This window comes from Cygnus olor, chromosome 17 (genome assembly GCF_009769625.2).
Source record: "Cygnus olor isolate bCygOlo1 chromosome 17, bCygOlo1.pri.v2, whole genome shotgun sequence".
Taxonomy (NCBI): domain Eukaryota; kingdom Metazoa; phylum Chordata; class Aves; order Anseriformes; family Anatidae; genus Cygnus; species Cygnus olor.
In genome coordinates, this window is record NC_049185.1 from 4,897,158 (window position 1) to 4,917,234 (window position 20,077).

The following is a 20,077-nucleotide window of genomic DNA, read 5'->3' on the forward strand; positions in this document are numbered from 1 at the left end:
TCCGAATGTGTGATATTTTGACCTTCTGATGTTCTGTGTATTTCATCTCACAAATCTCTTTCACAAGATGATGAGCATGTACTCTGCTTGTACCATGCTTTCCACTGAGTGGCCAGCATAGCCATGATCTTTGTGTTCACTGAGTTTGAATGAGAGTAGAAAAAGATAGATCGTTCTACTGCAGTGTATTATGTATGTATATGAAACATCTTGCATTTGAATAATGCTTTTCAGAAGCAATTTTAGAAGCACGGTGGAGCCGCATAACCACTCCTGTGTACTGTGCTGTGGATGAGTACTGCTGTCCTTGGGTTATGATAGATAAATAGAAACTCACAGAAGTGGTATTTGTGACTTTTTAAAAAAATAGTATAGTCCTCTATTTTCATATGGAAAACTTTCTCTGAAGTAATTTGAAACTCACAATTTTGTCTTTCTTTCATTCAGTTATTCTCAGTTCATTTCTTTATTAAAGACTTTCTTGTATGAGTAAATGATTCATAAAATAGTTATTATTCTAGAACTGGGTTTCGAACTTCTGTCTGCTACTTATGATGAATAGGCCTGAGCTTCAGACCAAATTTTGCTTTCATATATATTTCTTGGACATAAGCAGGTGTCTTGTCATGCACTTTGAACATGCCTTGAGCATGTCAGAGAAGAAAACTTGAACACACACTACCAGATAGTGGTGTTCCGAGGACAATAATGTACCTGTAGGTGGACAAGTTCAGCGTTGCTGCAGCAGTACTCCTTCAGCTGAGAATTGCCTATACCCACAGCGCATTCTGGCAGTTTCACGTGGCTGTTACTGAGCAGACAAACTGCTCTGGTTCCTTCCTGGAACCATTGATAATGGTCCTGGAGGCCAAAAGATAGGTTTTAGGATAGCATGCCTTGTCTTCTTGTCTAGGCTAGGTGCTAGGTTTTGGTGCAGTCACGGTGTCAGTGTCTGCAGCTGCAAAATGAATCAGAAATAAAGGAAAAAAAAATCAGGTTATATTTTTCTCAAAAAAATAAAATAATATCTCCCAAGGGTTTCTTCTGTCGCTGACTGCAATTCTTGTAGAAAATCAGAGGTGTAATTTCTTCAGCAATGCAGTCATGTTGCTTGGAAAATCAACTGGGACAGTTTTTCTAATGATTCAGTGCATTGCTTGATGTCATTATTGGTTTTTATCGTCTGTAGTTCCAAAAACTTTATGCAAAACTGTCAATCAGTAACTATCCCCTGACAGTGGTCTGACTCCATCCAATCTATGACAGATGCTTTGAGATTTTTTTCTTTCAAGTCCCAGTGGGACTTCCCGTGCAAAGAACTAGGTATTAATAATTGATAATCTAAAATGAATCTTAGATCATATTAGCACAAAGGAAACCTAACTTTAGTGGGAAAATAAACATCAGTTTGCAAGTTCTTAAATGTTCCTGTCTGGTCTGTGTTGTATTCTATGCATGTTATTCCATTCTATCAGCAACTTCATTTGTTTTGAAGAAGCCTTAATATTATTGAAAACAATGTCAGAACAACTGACATTAACTCTAAACACAAGCAGGCTAAAACATAATTTTATACCAGTTGGAAACTTCATAGCGATCATGGCACTGGTTTCAGCACCGGCTTCCTTGTGGAATTTGCAGGTGAGAAGTTGGATAACTTGAAATTCAGAGAGAGTCTGAAGCAAAGTTAAAGAACAGGTGTAATAATCTTCACAAAGATGTATTAGTGTTATGCTGTTTCTTGTCTTAATAAGTACAAGCTAAATGGTTAATGAGCTTCTGTTTAAATAAGCATGTATATCTCTTTGAGGAAAAACTGATAACGGATCAAAAGCCATTCAAGAAATAGTCACCTGGCAGGCAAATTTCATTTTTACTATAAAACCCCCTTTCGTTTTAATCTTTAGTGGTTTTGTTTCTGCCATTTGAGTGACTATTTGACACTTAGGGTGTTATTCTTTATATTCTCATGTGATCATGTCACATGTGATTCAGACCTTTCCTGTTGGTTCTCAGCTCAGGCTCATCTCACTGAGGTACAACCAGAGTTCATCTTCATGAGTAGATGTTGTATTCTGTGTTTTCAGGTTTTCATCAATAGTCAGAAGTTGTTCTGGGGAGTATAACAAAGCCTACCAGTGTGGAAATGCAATAAACTTCTCACTGTATCTCATCCTCATAGGATGTGAGTTAAAATGAAGTGTTTGGCAGGTTAAAGTTGTAGCAGAATCTGCATTAGTTAATGGAGATGGCTGATGGGTTTCCTTTATTTTGGGCCATAAGGTTGTTCTCAAGGCAACAAATTGCCATTCTCTGAATCTTAAGAAATGGGGTTCCCGTGTTCCTGGTCTCACAGAATAATTTAGGCTGGACAGGACTATGGGAGATAACTGGCCTAGCCAGACTCTACCACAGTGTGCTGCCTTGTAATACAAAAATACGATTTCTTAATTTCAGCCACATATGAATGACAAATCATGTTTTATTTCTCCTTAGAAAGACTCTGGTTATGTGCTTCCATTTTTTTTTTCGTTTTTTGTTTTCTTACAAAACTCTTGATTCTCCTGTGTGCAATCATGATAAAGTTCATAACCTGGAGCTCCGCTTTTAAGGCTAAGCGGACTAGCTCTTCTTCCCACAGGAGGGAGCTCCATGGCCAGTTCAGTTCCAGTTCTGTTTCAACTGGCAAGAACTGGCAATCTTGTGGGCCAGGAGGGCGTGAGCTGGATGGGCTGGCTCTTCAGCCCCCTTGTCACAGCATGCTCTGTCACCAATCCCAGATACATGTCTGCCTCCAGAACCCTAATGAAATTTTGTATCCTGATAAAACTATACTCAGTCGAATGTAGAAAGTATAAGCAAAAATTCAGAGACCCCGTCAATGGCCACCAGAACTTCTGATGCTGTACTACCTCAATGAATACAGAGGCTGCAGTTGTTTAATAGTGTTCACCAAAAGTTGAGCGTGCATACAGAAGTCCCTCTGACTCATCAGAATTCTTGCTGTCTCTGAAAAAGTGAGCCCAGTGAGTGTGAGAAAACACCCTAGAAATAATAAAACAAACCAATAAAAAAAAAAAAACTATGAACAAATGGGGGAAACAAATTCATAACATATCCTTATCATGTAATATGTCATTTTTAATCATGCTAGTAAAATCTTAAATGTCATATTACTAGAAATATTTGTGTGTCATAATGTCATTGTTCAAACCGGCATGACGGCAAACAGTATCAATGGTGAAAAGCCAATTTCTTTCTGTGAAAGATGGAAATTCCCTGGAAGGCTTTATAGATATTACTAAGTATACAGATTTCATTATGATTTTGATTATAATCTGTTTTCCACATAGATCAGCCAGTGTGTTAGAAGCTGAGGAAACAAGTGCAGGAAAAGAGGTTAAAGCCAGGAAACGAACAGCAAAGGAGATGAACTATGCAAAGCTGAATGCATGATTAGCCATTTGTGATGTCTGAAAATATTTGATATGTCATATCAAAAAGAATGAAGAGGAAAATGGTTTAGTGGATTATGAAACATTGCATATTTTGAAGGTAAGAGTACTGCTCTGTGGACTTGTGCTTTTCATGCTTAAGGAACTATATTAGTTATTGCTGGGGCTATATTCCACAATCTTTTCTCATAAAATGCATGAGAAAAGGTATTCCTCACTTTGGGGATTTGTTCTACCTCAGGCATGAAAGAAGCAGTCTTCTGAGGGATGTGAGGTGTACAATATCTCACTTTTCCCATCATTCAGACAGGAAAACTGCAATTTCAGGTGTGTCCATTGCTGCTTTTTCGGAAGTTGAATTAGTATGTGGAAAGGGTACAGGGCTTAAACACAGCTGTGTACCCCGATTTCAGGTGGAGTGAGAGTCAGCAGCCAGCCCCTGTTCAGCTTGTTTGCCCCCCTTTGCCCAGAGCCGGAGAGCAGGGCTCCCGCTTGTTCTGCCTAGACTAACATACAGGACAAAAGCACACCTAATCTCTGAACAAAGCAGACTTTATTCCCAATATCAGAGTGCTTTCGGAGCACCAGCTGGGCACTGAACACAGCAAGGACCAAATGAATGACGAGTCTGCTATGCTAGTACCCAGCACCTAGGTTTGAGGTGAATCGTAGAATCATTAAGGTTGGAGAAGACCTCCGAGATATCTGGTCCAACCATCACCCTACTACCCATGCCTCCCACCAAACCGCCAAGTCCAGCCTCTCCTTAAACATCCCCAAAACCCTTAGCGGGGCCTGAGGGGTGCAGCTGGGAGCTCAGGAGGGCCAGAACAGCCCCCTCCGTGCTCACACCTCGCCGCCCTCCTCCCTCGTGTCCCCGCTTCGCACACCGCTGCCTTGTTCACCAGCACCTCCACCGGGCCGGGCCTCCAAAGGCAGCGGGGGCCCGGGCTGTCCCTTTAAGAGGCCCCAGCACCGTGTCAGCCGGGCTCCTGCCTGCCTCCCTTCTTCCATCCTTCCCTGCCTCCTTCCCTCCCTCCCTGCCTCCCTCCTTCCCTCCCCTTCCGCAGCGCCGCGGCTCGGGGCGCCGCCGGAGCCGGGCCGCGATGGGCGGCCGCGGGCAGCCTCCGGAGCCTCGCCGCCAGCCTCTGCTTGCAGAGCCGCGCCGGGGAGGCTGCTGCGGGGCCGCGGGGCGCTCCGGCACCGCCGGGTAGCGGCCGGACTCGCCGCCCTGCGCCTGGAGGCCAGCACAATAGCTGGGAGGAGGAGACAGGGAAAGGGGCAGGGGGAAAGGAGGAGAGAGAAGAGAGAAAGCACAACACGGGGGCTGGCCGGGGGAGGACGGAGCGGAGGGTTGCCGAGAGCGGCTGCACTGAGCAGCAGGGCCGGGACGGCAGCGGCAGGAGGTGGGTGGGTGGGGGGCGATATTTACCTTCTCTCCCCCACCCTGAGCTTGCTCCTTTGTCCACCTCCCCTTTGAAGTGCTCTGAAATCGCCGGGTGGGAGCGTTGTTGTTCGCTAGCAAAAGAGCGGTCATGAAGGGGGGAGAGTAGCGAGTGCACGGGGGCTGGGGCCGGCGAGAGGTGGAGGAGGCGAGGAGCAGAGATTGTTCCGAGGATTGCCGTTTGTCTCCCAGTTCCTCCGCATGGACCGCAAAAGAGACGCGTTGAGTTGACCCTGCCGGAGCTGTTTCTGCTTCTACATGTGAGATCCGGTTGCTTTATTCTCTTCGGCTATCTCTCTCCAGCTTCCCTCCCTTATTCTCCACATATTTACTCCTGTATGCAAAATGGTGGACCCTGTGGGGTTTGTGGAGGCTTGGAAAGCACAATTTGCAGACTCTGAGCCTCCTAAAATGGAGCTGAAATCTGTGGGAGATATTGAACAGGAGCTGGAGATGTGCAAAGCATCTATCCGGAGACTGGAGATGGAGGTCAACAAGGAGAGGTTCCGCATGATTTACCTGCAGACTCTTTGGCAAGGAGGAAAAAAAAGCTATGATAGACAGAGATGGGGTTTTAAACGTGTTTCTCAGTTGCCTGAAGGGGGTGCAGAGCAGCAGATCCAGGACCTGCATCATCACCAGTCTGCTGACCAAGATGAATATGAAAAAAGCAAGTCACACCACGGGGAGGAAAAGTTCAAACCCAGGATACCTTCTCTGCGGAAGCTGTCTACCCAGAGCGACGGGTCAGACCTGTCGCCTTTGGACAGTCCCCATCACGGGGAGGGAGAGCAGGACAGGTGTAAGTACTATGGCGAAGAGAAACTGAAGAGAGTTGTAGAAGATACAGAGACTCGCTGCGATACAGATGGATCTCCTTCAAAACACAGATCGGCTTCCACTCGCAGGCTAGCGGGATCTGCTGAGAAGGAGGCATCTTTTGAACCTATTTCTAAGGACAGAGGGAACAGCACCAGTGTGGCAGCCCTAAGGTCTAACTTCGAGAGGATTAAAAAGGGGAATTCACATCATTCTGGAGATAACAAGGATGTTGTTGAAAAGCCCTTCTATGTGAACATGGAGTATCATCACGAGAAGGGTCTAGTGAAGGTCAATGATAAAGATGTTTCTGATAAAATAAGCTCTCTTGGTAGCCAAGCCATGCAAATGGAACGCAAAAAATCCTTGCACTCCTTCCTTCTACCGTGGTACCCAGCTTCAATGAATTCCAGAGGCCTGCTTACAGGGGAAGGTCCTCAGAGCAGTTTTGGCTATGATGGAGAATACGAGGATGCTGAACTGAACCCCAGGTTTCTCAAAGATAATCTGATTAATGCCAATGGCAGCAACCGCTCACCTTGGCAGCCCATGGACTTTCAGCCCTATCAAAGTATCTATGTTGGTGGAATGATGGGGGAGGCAGAAGGGAAAGGACCTATCCTGAGAATCAGAGTACAACCGACCAGGAAAAACACCTCACTTGGCCCAGGAGATCTTATTCCCCAAGGAGTTTTGAAGATATTGGAGGAGGATATACTCCTGATTGTAGCTCTAATGAGAACCTTACCTCCAGCGAGGAAGACTTCTCTTCAGGGCAGTCCAGCCATGTCTCCCCCAGCCCCACCACTTACCGCATGTATCGGGATAAAAGTCGTTCTCCATCCCAGAACTCTCAGCAGTCCTTTGACAGCAGCAGTCCACCGACCCCCCAGTCTCAAAAACGGCACCGGCAGCAGCAGGTCGTTGTGTCTGAGGCTACTATTGTGGGTGTACGAAAAACAGGACAGATATGGCCAAGTGACGGAGATTTGCCTTCTGGGAGATGTCACCAGGACAGCTGCTTCCACGGGGATGCAGGTGTACCAGATTTTTTTTTTTTTTTTAATGTACAGAGCAGGAAGTGGCATCATGGAAATGAATGGGAGAGATTTTCTAGGTTACCCTAGGTGAATCACCCAAAGGGGGCAAGTGTTTAATGTGAAAAGTCTGTTTACCTTGTAGTTGTCCTGTTCTAGGAAGGTCCTGCAGAAGTACACCAGAGACTGCATTTTGGAAACAGATTGGATTCCCAAAAGGGTCGGTTCAGGCTTCTCTTGAGAGGATCAACCGAGTCCTACGTTAATCAGTTCTCAAAGTTTCAGTGTCAACACTGACGTAAATAGGGGCCAGAACTTCTCAGGGTTGTAAAGCGATCATTCCTTCCCTCTTATTCTTGCATTGAGTAGTTAAACCCTCCCTCAGAGGTGATAGTATGGCAACATGCTCCAACTTGAAGGTTTTGCTGGAGTTTTACCAGAAACGATGCTCTTCCCACAGTCTTGTTTTTTTCCTGCCAGTATTAATTGGATTGCTAGTTTCTCATTCTGTTTTGTGTCATCCTTCAATTAAACTGATTGGAGGCGATGATTGTGCAACCCTGTCGAAGCTTTCTGCTATCGCTAAGTGAGAGAATAACTTTGAATATCAGGAAGCCCTGAGGGAGAGCTCTTAATTTAATTTTAGCAGAATCAAAATTTTTGTTTGGGGAAGAATGGGCCATGTTTGAACTCAGTCTTGTGTGAGTTATTCAGGCACGCAGATGTCTGTGTGGAACTGCAGTGGATTTACAGCTGGTGGAAGAGGTGAACTATGTTTATTCAGGTAGACTTATTGAATATATGTGGACATCTGAATCTATCTAGCAAGGCAAGGTACATACTGTAGACGATTTCTTGTATCAACACCAGCACTAGCCTTCTGTGCAGTAAATGAAAAGTGATTAAATCAAGGAATGAAAAAGCAGGTATGGGTGTTTGATAGACTTTCATTCTAAATCTGTGAGTTATTCTGTGTTCTTTTTTTCCTTTTTCTTTGAATCTGTCATTTTAATAAGGGGGTTAACATAATGTTTGTTAAAAGGATTGAATTCCTGAAGTAGTAGGTGAATGAGAGGTCTATGAGATGTTACTTTCCCAGGTTCATAGAATCACGGAGTGGTTTGGGCTGGAAGGGACCTTAAAGATCATATAATTTCACCCCCCCCCGTCATGGGCAGGGACACCATCCACTGCACCAGGTTGTGTGAGTTTGGCATAAAGCAACTTTGCTGAAAGGAGATTGCTGGGTTTGCTTTCCATGCTGTTTGTTTGTTTGTTATTTTGCCAGCAGCACTTCTGGGAGTAACAACAGAGGGAGAACTCCTTCCTCCCACCCCTGCCATCCTTGCAACCTATTGTTTATTAGTGGGAAACTGTACAGTAGTGGATTTTCACTGTACATGGAACCTCAGCATCCTGTCTCACGCGACTTCTTTATCAGATGGCATATACATACCTGCTTTCTATCTGGACTACTGCGTTCTAGTTTGAGCTTATGCATATGTTTGTATCTTGTGGGGAGCACTTGCAATGCAGGAGCGAGGCTGGATTGAGTGCTGTTTAAACTGAGCTGCAGGCCATCTTCTCTGCTCTTGTTTACTGATGCTCTTTAGATGACTGGGAAGCCTCCTGGCAGTTGCAGTTTTTGCAGAAAGAAACAAAGGGGGCAAAACAACAAAGGTCGATGAAGCGCGAGGACAAATTCAGCTTTCAGAAGGCAGTAGATCATGTTTTTAAATAGTTCAGCTTATGCTTTATGGAATGCAACGGTAGTAAAAGGGCCTGCTGAAAACTCAGAGTTGCTAAAATTTCTGCTTGTGCTGGAAAGCCTAGTGCCTGTTCCTGAGGTGGGCCACACAATTGCAGGCAAGGACAGAATGTAACTGATGCCCCTTCTGCTTTCTGCAGCATAGGGGGTAACATGCTTAGCAGGAGCCTTCACCCAGATGGCTAATCAGTATTGTCTTGCCTGTTAGCTGGTGGCAATTTTTTACTTAACCAAGAAGGCTGTGTGACTTGAGGAGGACTGTATTTCGGATTAATTCTTACTGAGCATCATTTTATTTTTTATTTTTATTTTTTTCCTGATTTGAAAGAAGTTTGATCAAATCTAATTGACAGAAACCTCCTTTTCATAAACAAAAGTCACGAGCAATCGCTGTGTGATTAGCTGCTTGGCTACCGTCCCCAACTATCATGCACTGATGCGGCCTGTTCTGCATCACCATATGATACAAAGGCAGTTCACAGATATCTGCCAAGCCTTTCTGCACCTGTGGTTCAGTCACTGCTTCTCTCAGTCTTCCCTGAAGTTGTGCGTGGACAGAGAGTGCAAGTTTAAATCCCATCAGGTTCTGGCCAGCCTTAATATTAATTAGCATCAAGTGGGATTTGTTCACCAATGTTTGGCTTCTTTGTGCATTCAGATTTATGTATGCTTGCTGGCCTTGCTCTTCAGAATGCTGCCAATAATAATGCTGAATGTGGCGGTGACAGGTACAAAGCAAACTTTCTGTTTGGATCTGCCCTGCCAGTGCATCTTGAGCTGGCTTGCAGACCGTGCTGTTTTATCTAAATACTTGGTTGAGTTCACAGTCAAGTGATGACTTTTGTTGCCTTTGCATTACAAAAAGGACTAGAAGAAAGTAACCTAACTGGAGTGAAAGAAATCTAAGTCAATATTTGTATCCGGGTTCTTAGAGATGGGTTATCAAAAACCTTAAATGAGACCAAGGTAGTAGGCTTTCAGTTTTTTCCAGGAGCAGAATGAGAGCTTGAGGGGTGAGCTTTGGTAATAACTGTACTTTCTATTAAATATACTTAAAAAGGAGTCTGGCAAAGATATTTATGTTAGATAAATTATGTTACATTAATTTCCTACAGTGGGAATGCTTAATTCTGCGTTGAACCTTGATATTTTACTGTGATTTTGGAGGAAGAGCAATATATGAATATATATATATATATATATAATCTCCCCTCTCTCTACATATATTTATTTAATTCTGTCTACTGTTAAACAGTAGTTTTAGACCCACTGGAGACCCCCTTGTGCTTTTCTGCACATAATCGAGGTGAGAGCTGTGTAGTGCCCTTAGGCAGTGAAGAGGCCTTGGTTGCTAGTAGAAGTCTGTTCATTGAGGAGCACACTCGAGTTGCTGCTTGCCATTAGAGCTTGCTTCATAAAACTGGTGCTTGCTCTCTCAGGTCTGTGTATGAGCAGATTTATCTATCTGCATAACAACATGCAAATTCTTTGTGCAGTCCACATAGATAAGGAAGCAGCTTTACAGGTAAGTACTGTAGATGCCCCAAGTGACTTCTGTCCTCTTGAGAGGACAGGATGGTGCTCTCCTGAAACTGTCAGGCTGTAGTAAAGCTGCCGACAGCCATAGTGCTCAATATAAAGTCAGTTTGTGGATATGTGTAATTAATTTCATTGGGAGTAACTTTTATCTTATTGTAGCCTCTAAGTGTGGGAGTGCAGGAGTGTCCCTTTCTGAAGGGCATGCAGTTGTTCTTGGTGCTTTTAGTGAGTTTGATGTGTACAGAGGAAAGAGCACGGGTATTTATCTATGCATGTGAACTGTAAGACTAGAAACTCCTGTTATCTTAGCTGGGCAGAATGCCATTTTAAAGTGCATACTTGCTTAGAACTGTAGATTCTTCAGTTTTATGTGGTCTTAAATGCCTGACTAGATAGACATGCATCTGAATTTCCTACTTTTGAGATCATCCTTATTTAATTGGTAAAGCCCAAGGAAGCATACATTATATGGTCATGAAAGGACGCTGCTCTGTATCAGTTTCTGCGAGGGCTCTGTTCCTGAGTTACCTGCAGTTCTAGGATCGTGGACAAGTTTCTCAATTATGCACTTTTTTTCCGCCCACTATTGTCTTCTGTGGATTTTACAAGATGGCAGTTTGAAAAGTGCTTTGCAATCTTTCAGCAGTATAAAGGCGACTCATGGGGGCAATGCAGTTGCTGTTGCTGCTGTTAAATCAGTGTATTTGAGCAAGAGGCAGACTCCTAGTCCCCCATGTAAGCAATTCTTCTTTCTGAGGATCTGAAATTAGGAGCTTTCATAATGTGCAGTCACGTGTTTGGTTTTAAGGGCTACTGGCTGCAGGTCCTGCTGTCAGTCTGTGACTGCATTGGGGTCAGGAAAGAAGTTTAAACTTTCTCTGACAGTTGATTAGTTCATTTTGCTATTATTTTTTAAAACACGTTTGATTCCTTTGCTCTGATGGTCAATGGATTTCCTAGGAGCACTGAAGACAAGATGCTGTTTAAATGCTTCCCGCCACCAGTGCTTTCCAGAGATTTAATAGCTTTTGAGGTTATCTAGCTGCTTGCACTACCACTCCCCTCTTCATAGTCCAGGGGAATGAAGAATTCTCCCTCTCTCTTTTTTCTGCCAGATTTCTTTTTCCCTCCAGCTGAGTTTAAGGGAGGTCTGTGAAGCTTCTGCTGTAGTGTATTCTTTAGTCCGTTTGGTTTGGTTTGTTCCTTCTTCCACAAACAGTTGCTGACCCTTACCCTCAGGCCCTCCATAAATAATGACATGTAGACGGATTTATTTCTGCTTTTCTTAGGTTCACCCTAGATCATGGAACTCCTCCCACCCCAACCTTCAGGTTCTTCTGCAGTTGCAAAGCACCTGCTTTGAAATAGAGGGCAAACCAACCCAGATAGTAGTTGGTTGATACTGGGAAACTCTAAAAAGTGCTGATGTGACTTGATCTGCCTGTATAAAGCTCTTTTTTCTGTTTGGGGCTGTTTTTCCCATGGAGGAAGTAGACCAAGAGTTACGAATTCTGGCAAAGATAGATCTGGGAGTAATGCATTGGGTATAAAGAATCTTGTCATTGCTGCTTAATTACCACAGTTTTAAAGTGGTCTATGGGCAGTAGAGATGAGTCTGCTCTGTGCAGCTGCCATAGCTGCATGAGGGCCTCTCAGGCAGGCAGTGACCTGCAGATGGGCTGGTTAAATATAATACCAGTGCATGCTTCAAGTTTGGGAGTGTTACAGGAACTTAAAGTAGGACCAAGTTGCAACAGAGCCATATGGATATCCATATTGTGATGTGATGACCACAGACATCGAATGCTTTTTCTGTATGCCTAAACAACTGGAGCTAAGTATTTTCAAACTGGTGATTTCACAGAACTAGAGGCCTAAAGTATTGCAGTGAATGCCACAGAACAGGTGATAATGCCTTTGATCTGAGCAGGAAATGTGTAGGCAAGTGGAGCCAGAATATTAAGTCTGTGGCTGAGTGAGCTGCTCTTCTGGTCCATGTTGTTGACTCTGTTCAAAGTACTGAAACAAGCATCAGTTTATGGCCAAAACAGTCAAACTGACAGATGTGCATGTATTGTGCATCCATTGTGCTTCACTGGTGTCAGCATCAGTCCCAATGCATTCAGATGAAAAACAGAGAGATGTTTGTTTGGCACAATGTTTTGATCCCTGCCCCAAGAATTGGCAGGGAGAGGTGGGAGCATCTGCCTGCTGCAGGTGCACTACCTGTGCAGATGGAGGCTTTGTTTCTGGGTGGCTGAAGGAAAAAATAAGAAAAGAGGGAGCACCAAAGGTCAGCAAGAGGATGGAAATGAGGATGGATAGGAGGATGGCAGACATAGATCAGGGTTTGGAACTAATGTTAGGGATTGTGCTTGTGCAACAACAACTATTGCTGTGTAGAGGAATAGTCAAACATGGCAAGAAGGTGGGGTTTGTCATAATATTTGATGTGAACACTGACCATGGCTTATGAAGCCATTTACTTGCGGGATGGACTTCCAAAGCAGTGAAATGCATTGGGGAATGAGATACTTTGGTCTCCTCTGTTTGCTGTCTTTAGCAAAGCAATAGCACACGTGTATGGTTTTAACCTTGAAGACTTTTGGTGGTTGGCATAAGTGCAGATGATTCTTGCAGCTGGCATGATCTCCACATACAGACTTTCAGAGGAGGCCAACCAGAAAGTTCGTTCCTTTTGATTCTTACAGTCATGTTCCTGAAGTTAATGTTGAGGGCAAAGAAATCTAGGGGGTTTCAGAGAGTTGGTGTGGCTACTGATCTGTGCAATTAATTGCATCTTCCATAAGTGCTTCCATTCCATTGTGTGATGCTTCTAGTTTGGATATTTGTATAAAGTGCTGATTATTGTATCCAGTCACTTCTGGACTTGTTGCCTTGTTGGACTCTTGGCTTTTTTTTTTTCACTGCTTGCAGAAAACGCAGCTGCGCCCTTTGTCACTACAAATGCAGCTAGCCTCATTGTCACTAGAAAATGTCACTGAGATGTGAACGAAGGTATAAAGTGATTGGAATGGGGAGTAGACCATCCCAAGTGACAGACTTGGAAGGGGAACAAATAAGGTTTAATTCCCAAATTTGCTAAACCTTCAAGTGTGGGTTAGGAAATAGTTATGTGAATAGTGGGCAGCGTGCTCTAACTTACGGCTCTTAAAAGAATTGTTGTGGGGAGTGGAGGGTGGTTAATAATCCACATCTGGCTTTGCAGGCTGTCTGAAATACGGCCCAGCACAGGAGACAGAGAAGAAGCCTGTGAGGGTTTGGGAGCCAGTAACAGCCTGGAAGTGGGTATCTACCATCCAGTTATAGCATATTTTGCAGTTCTCTCCCTAGTGCCCTCCCTGTTTCCCCAACCTGTTAAGGATAACATAGTGCAGAGGCAAGGGAGACCTGTATTTCAGCTTCAAGGAATTTTGGAGGTCAGTTCATAAAGGTTAATGAGGTGAGGCTTGGCAAGCTGTTTATGGAGAATTGCTCCATTTCAATTACCGGAGGGAAGCATATTGCGGTTCATGAAAAGCAGGCTGCACAGCCTATCTGGAGCTTGCTTTTCCCCAGAGAAACCAAGGCTAGCATGTTGTTTGACTGTCCCCTCTTTGATTTGTTCTGCCCAGTCAGATAAGCATGAAGAGAACAATAAGGGCCTGATTCCTGCCCTGTCCCTGGTGAAATATCTTGACTTCAGTAATCTCTTTGCTTGCACATGTAGGAAAAGAAATGGTGTTCTGGTACAAGTTGAATTGCAAACTTTGCTGTGCAGATAGAGGGATAGACCTGCAAGTGACAACAGAACTGCTGGCAGGATTAATTAGCTTGGGTGAACTGCATGTGAATCAAGTACTTCCAAAATAACCATTTAAGTGTCTTAAGTTACAAAGCAGGTTTAGTCAGCTCACTGATAATGAAGTCAATTGCTTTCCTGATCATATCTTTAAATTATATGTATGTGAAGGTAACCATAAATCGTAAGTAAATCCTCAAATGTGGGTCTGTTTACTGCTGAGGAAAGATATTTGACAAGTTCATAACTTATTTAAACTTGTTCTGAGTTGTACTGTATGTATTTAAACAGTAAAAACTGGCCTGCACAGGACCAGCAATGGTGGAATTTCTGTCCCAAAATCTGTTTGTGGTTTGCAAATCTTCCTGGTTACTGAAATAACAAAAGCATGTCTCTTTTGTCTTCTTCCCAGCTGCCGAAATGGTATCTCTCAGACCCGTTCTTACCAGGTTATGGCTAATGTAGTAATACAATTATTGCAAATGTAATTGGAATCTCTGTTTCAGAAAAGCTCTGCCCAAATGTGGCAGCTGGAGCTGAATTAGTTGCTCATGGCTACGTGAACGCGTGAGGAGTATGTGTGGTGAGAATCCACAATGATTGCCCTGTAGGAAGAGTGAATCGGGTAAGTTCAGTCTGTTGGTTTTATATTACTGAATTGTCTCTGTGGTATTGGAGGCCCTTGGCTAGTTGTAGTATCTGTTTCTTTTGTTGTTGTCTGCAGCCATTTCACCAATCTTGTTGCTTCTTTTTTTTGTTGTTGTTTTGTGGAGGGAGGGCTTGTTTTATAGGGAGAATAAATCCGCCACTACCGTTCCTCATTTTAAGTATAACAACAACAAAACACACCACACAGGCGCACACACGCATAAAACAAACAACAAAAAAAAACCACACACACACAAAAAAAACCAAATCGGACTCTTCGGGAGCTTCTGCACATGTTTGGTTTTCTCAGTGTGTATTCAAAGACCCCAGATTATTTGCAGATTGGCCTGTGACAACAGATAGTAACAACTGCTGCGACTGCTGGGATCCAACAGCATTAGTCTGCAATCAAGAAAGCAGCTTTTGCAGTAGTTACTTATAGTGAGCAATTCATAGTTACAGACGTGGCTGCTCTTCCGTGTTTGTGACCTCTCCATGATGTGTGGAGAAGTGCACTTGCGGCCTTGGCTCACTTGTCTGTTTACTTTTTCTTAAGGACTTCAGAGTAATCTGCTCTCAACACTGAAATGCAGCTACTTTCTCTGATGGGACATATACCAGCTATTATGTTATTAGAAATCCCATACTGCATTGGCTGCAAAGCTGGGTAAGGAGCATCCATTTTCAGCGCGCAATACAATGTGAGACTGTAGAAGGCTCTAGTTGTTAGGATAGGTGTTTTATTTTTAAAAAAATAAAAAGGAAAAAAACAACCATCAGTTACCGACGTTGCCTCATCTGTGTGTTCTTCTGAAAAGGGCCAGCAGCCTCCTGGAATAATCTGTTCTAAAGAAAAATACCTCATTCCCTGGTGCATCAGGCTACAAACATGTCTGAGCTGCTAAAAAGTAGGTGTGATTGGTCTATTGTCACTAGGGAGGTGTAACGTGCAAGCAGAGAACTGTATCTGTTGCAGTCTACAATTACACAGCACTGCGTGATCTTGCCCAGGATGATAGTAATGGCCTGTCAGCCTCGCTGGGCTCAGGGCTTCCCAGAAGAGATTAGATTATGGTGCTTAGTAGGAGCCAAGACAGAAAAGCATGTTCCTGTGACTGTTAGCATGCAGATCTCTCAGTTAGAGCAGCCTTCATTTTTGTTTCCTGCTAGTCTAGCTCCTGTGGCTGAATTTTTTAATTCTTTTTTTATAGTGGTCAGCACTGATATTATCATTGAAAGTTTCAGAAAATAATATGCTGAGAAAGTGAGTTGATCGTTGTTGGTAGACTTCTGTGTGCACTCACCCCCCCCACCTTGTTCTTCAGCTCTACTGCAGGCTATCTCCTTTCTTTCAGTCCTTCTAGGTTGAATGTTTGACTGTGGGAGTTCCCTTGCTCCCCCTTCGTGTCTAATACATTCTTGCTTGGCATTCTCCTGAAATGCTCACTGGATCTCTCAGTCTGATAGGGATGAAACCACTGTCATCACTCGTTTAAAACAAACAAACAAACAAAAGGCACCCAACCCCAGAATAGTGCCTCAGTCTGGCAATGTTCTGTCATTGGTCTTCAGGGAAATCTTGCTGTTTGGATACGTGTGCTTGTCTTGGCCATTTAAGCTAATTACTTGCTTGAATTGGTGTGAATTGATGGTTAAAGTAGACAAAAGATTTGAGCTACAGGAGTGGGGGCTTGGGCACTGGTTACTGTGTAAACATACCAGAAACTTCACATTGATGCTGATCATCTTCTGCTCCAGTATTACAGAAGATGGTTTTCTTCTCCAGTAGTAGCCCTTGTCTTTTTTACAGGGAGAATGTGTGGGGGAGTGATGCAGCGCAGGGGAGCACCCCGGAACAGAGCAGTAGCATCTGTAAGGCTGGGGAGGAGACAGCATCAAAGTTGGGGGATACCTATCCCAGGAAGATGTATGAGACAGAAGGACCTGTGGCACTTGCAGCTCAGAGTGAGGGGTAAATCTCAGGCTATCTCATCTCAACTGAGTTTTAGTAGAGAGAGAGACGAACTAAAAAGTTTTACTGTCCTCTTACTGAAATGTCTTAATATTGCAGTGGCTGTATCACAGTGTTTCTGTAAGTACCCCCCACTAGTAGCTTGAGAGCTCCCTGACAATGTCTTCTATTTGGCATTGGTTTCATTGTTATATTCCTGTTCGTGTTCAGTGTCTAACAGGACTGAGAAATTCTGCTCTATACTGAAAAGTTTCACCTGGGAGGTGAACAGGTGAAATAATGCTGACCCCAGTGGAGGAGAAAATCCAGCACTCCTAAAGTAAATAAAGAACTGGCTGTGCTGTAACAGTATGTGATATAACAGTATTTCATGAAGGGCTTGATCCAGGACTTGCTGATGTCAGGGGATTTCTAGTGACTGTTTTGCTGTGACAAAACAGCATGAGTTGTATATTTCTTCCTAGCTACCTGAACCAGAATTTCCCAAGATACCGTGATTTTCAGGTGTGGTCTTGATCTTGACTTCAAAGAGCTGATAGGCTTTTCACAGGCCTAGTTATAAATGTTTAAAAACTTTTATATGCATGCGGCCTATGCTGTCCAGTTTCAGCAGCAGTACTGCAGATGTGGTTGAGAGCTGCACTGGACAGGCAATTCGAAAACATAATTCTGATTTAAAGTTTTTCTTACCTTTTAGAGAACAGTGTCAGCTATACATGTGCATCTGCTGTGCCTCCTGGATGGGTGCTACGGAAACACTAATGTGGTTTAGAAAGCATTTTTACTTTATTAATTTTTTTAGCACCACTTTAACTCTGCTGTCTTAAGAAGCAAAAAGAGAAGAGAAAGTGATAAAATCTTGTTTACACCAAAACATCAGATACGCTTTTTTCAGTTTGACCAGTCCTCTGAGATAGGTCTCTGTCAAAATGCATTTTGGTTAGGTAGGGTTTTTTAGTATGCATAGAGAAATAAATGTCTGTTACATATTTAAAGTACCCAAGACAACAGAACAAGGTGCCATCCGCTCAGCTGGACAATTGTCTGTAACAAACTGAAGTCCTCTTACACCAGGGTGTAATGGGAGCTGTTTGAATGTGACTGACCTGTCATGTTTGTGTTCAGCAAACATGCCCTAGCCCTGACCTTGACTACCCCAATTTATTCAGTGTTGAGCACTGACCTATACATAATTTGTTGTGGACTCAACGTCTGGTCAAACTAAAATATGTACTAATATGATCTAAGGACTGCTTTGTTTTACATCGAATATTTAAACGTAACAAAATTTGTACTGCAGGTACAGGGTTGTGCACCTTCCCATAGTTAGTGCCTGTCCTCCATTTCAGTAATTGTATGAAATCTCAGGATCTCCTCTTAAAGCAAGGAAGGAGACGTGATTATTTTTTTATGTAAATGTGTTCTGCATCTACATGTACGCAGGAAAGATCTAAAAAGGAAGAATTTTTGAACCTAAGTCTTTTATTCTGTATGCAGATGTTTCAGAGTAGTTTCAGTGTATGTGCAAATATGAAGTGATGCAAGAACACGAGCACCCTTATAAAGGTTCCACCTAAACTTTGCAGCAGCAAGTGTTTTTTTTTTTTTTTTTCCTTATGTCAACAGCAGGTTAAGGATTCCGATGCTAAAAACTGTTTTTCCCATTAATGGACATTTGCACGTTGCAACCAACTACCAAATACTATTAAACAAGCTTGTTTTGTTTTCTTTTTTATTTTTTTTCTTGTCATTGGTAGGGAAGCAGTCATATTTGCAATATTTTTCAAACACTTGAAAGAAAATTTCCAAGGATGTATGCAGCTCAATTAGTCTTTGAGATGCTGAAGTTCAGGCTTCTAGCTGGATTTGGGTGAGCCCTAGTGTCCTGGAATCCAACTTTGACCACACGTCTTTTAACTGGGAAATGCATTAATGTCCTCTGTATGTACCTGTTTAGAAATTTGTTTATATTCATATATAACTTTTAAAGGAAAATACTGTAAAAAGAAAACACACTGAACACACTTCTGCTGGAGATTTGTCCTTCCACTGATTTCTACAATTCATACGCTTTCTTCCAGTGCTTTTTTTCTCATTTCTTTCTTCTTAATTGTGTGCTCCTATTAACTCATACAGGTTTTCCCCACTAAGTAATTAAGTTCAAAATCTGGGCTACATTTGCTTACCTATGGCTGTTTGGGTCTGCTTATGTTTTGATGTCTTTTTTTTTCTGCTCTCTATTTTCTTCTTCTTTTTTTAAGGTTTGAAGCAAGGGCTGCTTTGCTGACAACATATATTTGTATACGTCTTGCAGTATTTTCATATTGTGCCCCTTGAGGCTGTCTTGATTTAAATCGTCTTTGGTGATAATGCTTCATGCTGTGACGTGCTGCCCTGTCAGTTTGCCAACAACTGTTCATTTGTAGGTTTGTGCTGAGAACTGAATCAGGGAATTCGTCTGCTTTTTGTTTCTCTTCTTCCCAAACCAAACAAAAATCGCTCCCCCTCCCCAAACCATACCACAAAACCCCTCTAGCCATGGATCCCATCCATCCCCCCCAGATGTTTGCGTTGCAGCAGCCGCCGATTGGTTGGTGATGAACGGGAGAGAGTGTAAGGCTGTGATAGACAATGTATGTTTAAACCCCCGTCTGTTGGGACTCTGGGCTGGTAATTCAAATAACAAGGGAAACATTACTGCTGAGAAGTCATGTTTAACTTCGGCAATTTCACTTCTGATTAGGCAGCTGCTTTGGGATTTCAGGAAGAGATTTGGAGTATCCTTTGAGCAGAGTACCTCTTTCCCTAGTCAGATGCTTTGTTTCTGCAGCTGGGTGGGGGGGAGAGGGGAACGACTGCCTAAGGGTTTGCTGCTGTTTGAAATACATTTCTTCTACAAAATGGACACTAAGTAGAGTACTAGAACTGAAAATGAGAGGAAAGACATTTACAGTTACCGTTGTTTGCAAAACAGACCTGATGACATCCTAGTCCATGTGAATGACTTCCCCTTCAGTTGCCTTTGTAAGTACTACATATTTTTAATTATTACTTCACCAATACATTGACTGTTTATGGCCAGAAGAAAATAGAAAAGAAAATCAATAGTTCCTTTTCCTAGAACTAAAACCACTGGCTTCTGCTAGCAGATTGTTCAGGTGCTAACTCATCAGGAAAGACTGTGTTTGTCAGATTAGCACAGCTTTTAGAGGGGACCGGATCACCTGGGTAACCTGCCTGTGGTTTCACATGGTGCATGAGTGGTCATGGACTCAGATTTCATACTGTTTTTATGATGTAATTGCTGTAACAAGATGTATACAGTAGTCTCTTACAACTATGTATTATGTAAATATTTTCCCTTAATGAATGTTTTGGGGAAGGGGAGTTTTAGAGGTTATTGCTAGCCCTCTTGCACTGATTTGTTCTGAAATATAAAATTTCATTCTCCTGGCCTAACAAGGCAATAAGACTTGTATCAAATAGCATGATTCGCTTAAAAAGCTCAGTCTAGAACAAGGAGGGAGCTGGGGTCCTCTGGAAAAATACAGGTAGCTTATAGCATTGAAACATCATTAAGTTTTCTCAATGAA

General features: G+C 42.9%; 1 protein-coding gene across 1 annotated transcript in view; it reads left to right on the forward strand.

Annotated features, from left to right (window-relative positions):
• The first annotated feature begins 4,216 nt into the window (after positions 1 to 4,216).
• BCR (BCR activator of RhoGEF and GTPase) overlaps positions 4,217 to 20,077 on the forward strand; it is a 95,282-nt gene continuing 79,421 nt past the window's right edge. The window contains 4 exon segments of the mRNA XM_040577132.1: positions 4,217 to 6,088; positions 6,091 to 6,160; positions 6,162 to 6,340; positions 6,343 to 6,756. Coding sequence (XP_040433066.1) covers positions 5,245 to 6,088; positions 6,091 to 6,160; positions 6,162 to 6,340; positions 6,343 to 6,756 — 1,507 coding nt within the window. The 5' untranslated portion in view covers positions 4,217 to 5,244.